Raw genomic sequence first — 4,925 nt, 5'->3', positions numbered from 1 at the left:
GTGTGCGCGTGAGCGTGTTCTTATTTGGACATTCCTGCCTCAGAGAGATCAACATCCATTGCCCTAATAAGATACAGACATTATGAAAAGATGAACACAGATATTAACATCCATCCCAAGCAATTTAATCAAATGTATTTTAATTAAGTAAACAGGAATGCAACACATTGCAAAGCGCAAACAAAGATATTTAACATACAGGAAGAGCCTTGGATGCTTTTGGATCCAAGACAGTGACCCTGAATAAAGCATAAAAACTGATTAAAAAAGGATATAAAAATAAATATTATGATACAAAGGGGTTATGGTTTGAAAAATTGACTGATTGTGGAGGGAAAATAATGGAAAACAATATTTTTAAACAAAGTTATATACAGCAAGTGATAGATATGGAAGTAATTCAACATATTTTGAGAGACACATTACGATTGAGTTTATTATTGTACAAAGAAATATGAGGTGGTCTTAAAAGCAACCATGATTGAGAATGAGAGGAGAACATATTCATGGAATTAAATTATATTTACAGTAAGCTCTCTTAGGCTCCTTAAGGGACAGACAGCCTTCTACAAAAGAGACCTGAGGGAACATGAACAACAAGCTAAACGTGAAAGTCTGTTCAGCTTTTTCTCGAACTTATAGAACCTTTTCAAGGCTTCCTTCAAGCCATGTTGTCTGATGCAAATTAGTTACTGTGTTACTTGTGCCAGTGTGACTAACCTTTAAGGCATTTCAGAAACAGAGCACGAGAAAGTATGCTCAATTGGCAAGCAACACACGTCGCAGATATTACAAACGATGACTCAATGAAGAAGAAAATGACAAAGCAACACCTGAACAAGAAATACGGACAAACTTAAAACTCGTACAAAACAGTGTGTCCCAGCAACATTGCATAACATGGCCAATATCAGAAACACCTACAACCTTTTATTTATTTTTTACATCTGGACCTTCAGTGCATGGCTACAGACTATTTCTATTGCTACTATATTTTCTGCTTGGATTAGATTACGCCGGGAATCATTTGGTTTGTTTTTACACCGGTTGTATCCTGATTCCCTACACTTCTCCCAAAATGTGCACATGCACACTCCCTGTGGAGGGTGGAGAATCAGGAGTAGCCATCTTAGTTCCTATATATAGGTTGGGTTCAGGAGTCAACCTTCCCATAGGTCCCCTCCGGCGGCCGGTAGATCTTCGGGAATGCCATCAGCTGCAGCATGTTGAAGGCATACTTCCGGCATTTAATATTCTTTTGCACATTCTCAATCCGACATCCCTCCCTGGTTCGGTGGTGTGGCCATGATGACAAAAAGGAGGGAAGAAGAATGAAATGAAATTATGAATAATTTTCTCAAAAAGGGGGTTTTGAGTATGGAAAACAACAACCAACACCCGAGTAACAGACGGACAGATGGGAAACAGATAACAGACAGACAACAGTTAATAAGTACTACCTGTAGGACAGCTAAGGTAAGGGACTAAGTTATTAATAATAAGGGATTGATCGAGAAAATCGGACCTCTCTGAAATACAATTGGATGACCCTAATTTAGTCCAAATATATTTTCACCTGACCCTCCCTGAACGCTTGAAAAAAGTGACCCTCCCTCTATCCAAAAAAAGAAACAAAGTATAGCAGAGAACATTCCTACCTTTCCCCTCACTCCTAGGACAGACCAGAGCCTTAGATACACAGATTGACAAACCGTTTTTCACCTCGAGAGAGTTACATGGCAACATTGGGATTTTGATCGCGAGCTGGAAGGTCGTGGGTTTGCAGACCACCATGGACAAGCTTACTCTCCTTATCCGTTTATACTATGGCCTCTCAATGGCCATGGAGCTCTTGGTGCAACATGATGCCCGTGCAAATTATTATTAAAAACTGGGTTTGTCAAACTACGTCTAGGGAGGGACAAACAAACAAAGTCCCAGCAATTCTGCAGCCTAGGCAAGATCAAAATGTGCCCCCTTCTACCGCAGATAGAGGACATTATACCAGAAATTCTCACGTGGTTCATTACATGACTATCTAACATTATTTGCCTATATCAGCCCATACTATCTATCAAGACAGCGTTTCAAACTAATATATATATCTATATTAGTTTGAAATGCTGTCTTGCAGTACTTCATTTTAGAAACTATGATGTTTGGTGTCAGAGCTCAGTGTAGCCAGCTGGAGAAAGCGATTCGCAGACCAAGATAAATTAAATGACGCCTATCTATATTTATTTCCAGTCAATGTAAATAGCCAAATTCTTGCATGCATCCGTTCCATATATTCAGAACGGTCCATAGCCATGTTTGCTCAGTCAGTGGTAGCGCACATCCCATACCTGGCAGCATGTCCAAGTTAATCCTCTTCAAATTCTGTCAACTTGTTTGGATTTTACCAGTGTATTCATTCTTGAATCTCCCTCCCTCCCTCCCTCCAGTCTGTAAACATCCCATACCTGACAGGTTAAGACTGAGAAACGTTTGGGCACTGTGCCTACACTGTTAGCGGAGATCACTCCTACACTCTGGAATCATTCCTATTTCCTGGGGTAACTCCTACATTCTGGGATCACTCCTACATCTGTTGTGCTGTAGTTGCTGTTTTAGAGGCAGAATAACAGTAGCAGTCTAACCGCCTAAACACTCCTACAGCAGTCTAGCGGCGGGAGAGAAAATAACTGCTTTTGAAGTGTCCTGGAGCATATCACTGATTTATACGGCTCTATTCTTCCCCTGCTCATCAGAATCCTACTATGCTCTACTTTAGAGTAGAGGGGGAGATAACTGGAGTGGGGAAGAAGAGTGAGGGGGTTCCACTTCCACTATTCCAGAGGACATAGGAATCGTTGAAGAGATGTAGTACATTACTAAATGTAGAATCTTAGTAAATCAATCACAGTCTCTATGAAGAGGAGGGTCCCTCAACTGACAGGGGTGAACTGGAGGTTATGTGACGAACCTGCCATCAAGCTGCTTGGAGTTTACACTGGTGTGTGTAACAGTGTGATCGGCTTCAGTTACGCTGTTGGCACATTTGGTATCTGTGCCAGAGCAGCCAACCAGAACGCAATGCTAGCTCTCGGAACATTAGCTCTCTGTCATTGACATGAAGAGATAACTGTTTATCTCCAGTCCTTCTGATAGTATTCTATGGCCAATGCTTTTGGTACGGGAGAAAAAAGCCTACAAGGTTCAACAGTATGGTATCTGTGAAAATAGAGAAAGCTAATATGTCTTAGCGGAGAGAATTTATTTTCTTAATCCCTTACATTCTAAATCGATTCCATCCAATCCTCAAGCCTGCTAGTCGGATTAACAGTCGAAAGCTTGTGTTTGATTGTACAAATTAAATCATGTATCCACCCAATTACCCTTTCAAAGCAAAATCAATGAAATCACACAAATTCCATACTCCCTCCCTCCCAAAAAACAAGCTGCACAGACAAAAATCACCACCCGACGCACACAAGGTTAGTACATGGCATCATCAGCAACTTTATTGATATTTTGCAAGCAGAAAAACAAGACTTAAAATTAACCACACGACCAGCAGGTGTGAGCTGACAAGCAGTAGGGCGATGGGGTAGAAGTGTCGCGAGGCCGGCTTGTTCTCCGCTACAGAGCACGCCGCCTCGGGGTCCGAATCCCACTGACACACTACTTCTCCCTGGGTGAGCCGACTGCAGGGCGAGGGGGCGAGGTGGAAGAGGTGAGACAGAGAATAGACAGAAAGAACCGGTGGGTTAGTAAAGGAGAGACCCCTGACATGGGCCAAAGACAACCAGCAAGCACAGACGCAGGCACGGACGGATGAATGGATGAATGGGTAAATGGAAAGATGAATGGATGAATGGGTAAATGGAAAGATGAATGGAAGAGTGTAAGTCCCACATGAGTAGAGGAGTTGAAGTATGAAGGGGGCGAGTAGAGGCAGGCACGATCATTTATGTGGATCTCTCCTCTTTCAATTATTTACTTGAAAATTATTTTGACAAAGCTTTGGATGCGTTCTGTTGCACCTATTTATTTCATGTAGCCAACAGAAAGGGACATTTAAAGATCTCAACCCAAAACTTAAGGAAATGTGATAAGCCTTACCCCCACATATCCAGAACAAGCCATAGGGAAACCAGACCATTGTGCAGTTAGAATGTACAATTGGGTTCAGACTATGTCAATATTTAAACAAGACATAGATGTTGGATAATATAAGGGAACAGTGGCAGTAAATGTAATGACAGAGAGATAGTCAAGCAAACTTCATGAACATTTTATACTTATTTAACTAGGCAAGTCAGTTAAGAACAAATTCTTATTTACAATGACAGCCTAGGAACAGTGGGTTAACTGCCTTGTTCAGGGGCAGAAGGACAGATTTGTACCTTGTCAGCTCGGGGATTCCATCTAGTAACCTCTCGGTTACTGGCTCAACACTCTAACCACTAGGCTACCTGCCACACAACATGAAAAGACTGGCTGTTGGCCAAAACCCTCGGGACCAAAATCAAACACTTGCACAATGTGTTATTTATCACTTACCATTGTACTTTATGTTAAAGTGACTGTCATGTGTTTCCAGATTTCTATGAACTATGACCTACAATGAGTGTACAAAACATTAGGAACACCTGCTGCTTCCATGACAGACTGACCAGTTGAATCCAGGTGAAAGTTATGATCCCTTATTGATGTCACTTGTTAAATCCACTTCAACCACTGTAGATGAAGGGGAGGAGACAGATTTAAGAAGGATTTTTAAGCCTTGAGACAATTGAGACATGGATTGTGTATGTGTGCCATTCAGAGGGTGAATGGGCAAGACAAAAGATTTAAGTGCCTTTGAACTGGGTATCATCTGAGCTGTATCGTTTATGTTCTTGTCACATTTCAAGCGTGAACACACGGTGTATGTTGTTACA

General features: G+C 41.5%; 1 protein-coding gene across 12 annotated transcripts in view; it reads right to left on the bottom strand.

Annotated features, from left to right (window-relative positions):
- Positions 1-123: 123 nt before the first annotated feature.
- The window catches only part of LOC106610235 (type II inositol 3,4-bisphosphate 4-phosphatase), a 185,049-nt gene continuing 180,247 nt past the window's right edge, over positions 124-4,925 (bottom strand). For 11 of the 12 annotated variants that reach the window (XM_045722771.1, XM_045722773.1, XM_045722775.1 and 8 more), the window contains one exon: positions 3,478-3,686. In XM_045722771.1, coding sequence (XP_045578727.1) covers positions 3,503-3,686 — 184 coding nt within the window. In that variant the 3' untranslated portion in view covers positions 3,478-3,502. Of the gene's footprint in view, positions 1,287-3,477; positions 3,687-4,925 lie in introns of those variants that run through there. The other variant, XM_045722772.1, reaches the window with a different exon arrangement.

The sequence above is a fragment of the Salmo salar genome, chromosome ssa08, assembly GCF_905237065.1.
Source record: "Salmo salar chromosome ssa08, Ssal_v3.1, whole genome shotgun sequence".
Classification (NCBI taxonomy): domain Eukaryota; kingdom Metazoa; phylum Chordata; class Actinopteri; order Salmoniformes; family Salmonidae; genus Salmo; species Salmo salar.
The sequence above is the reverse complement of the archived record's forward strand: the minus strand, read 5'-3'. Positions and strand labels throughout refer to the sequence as shown.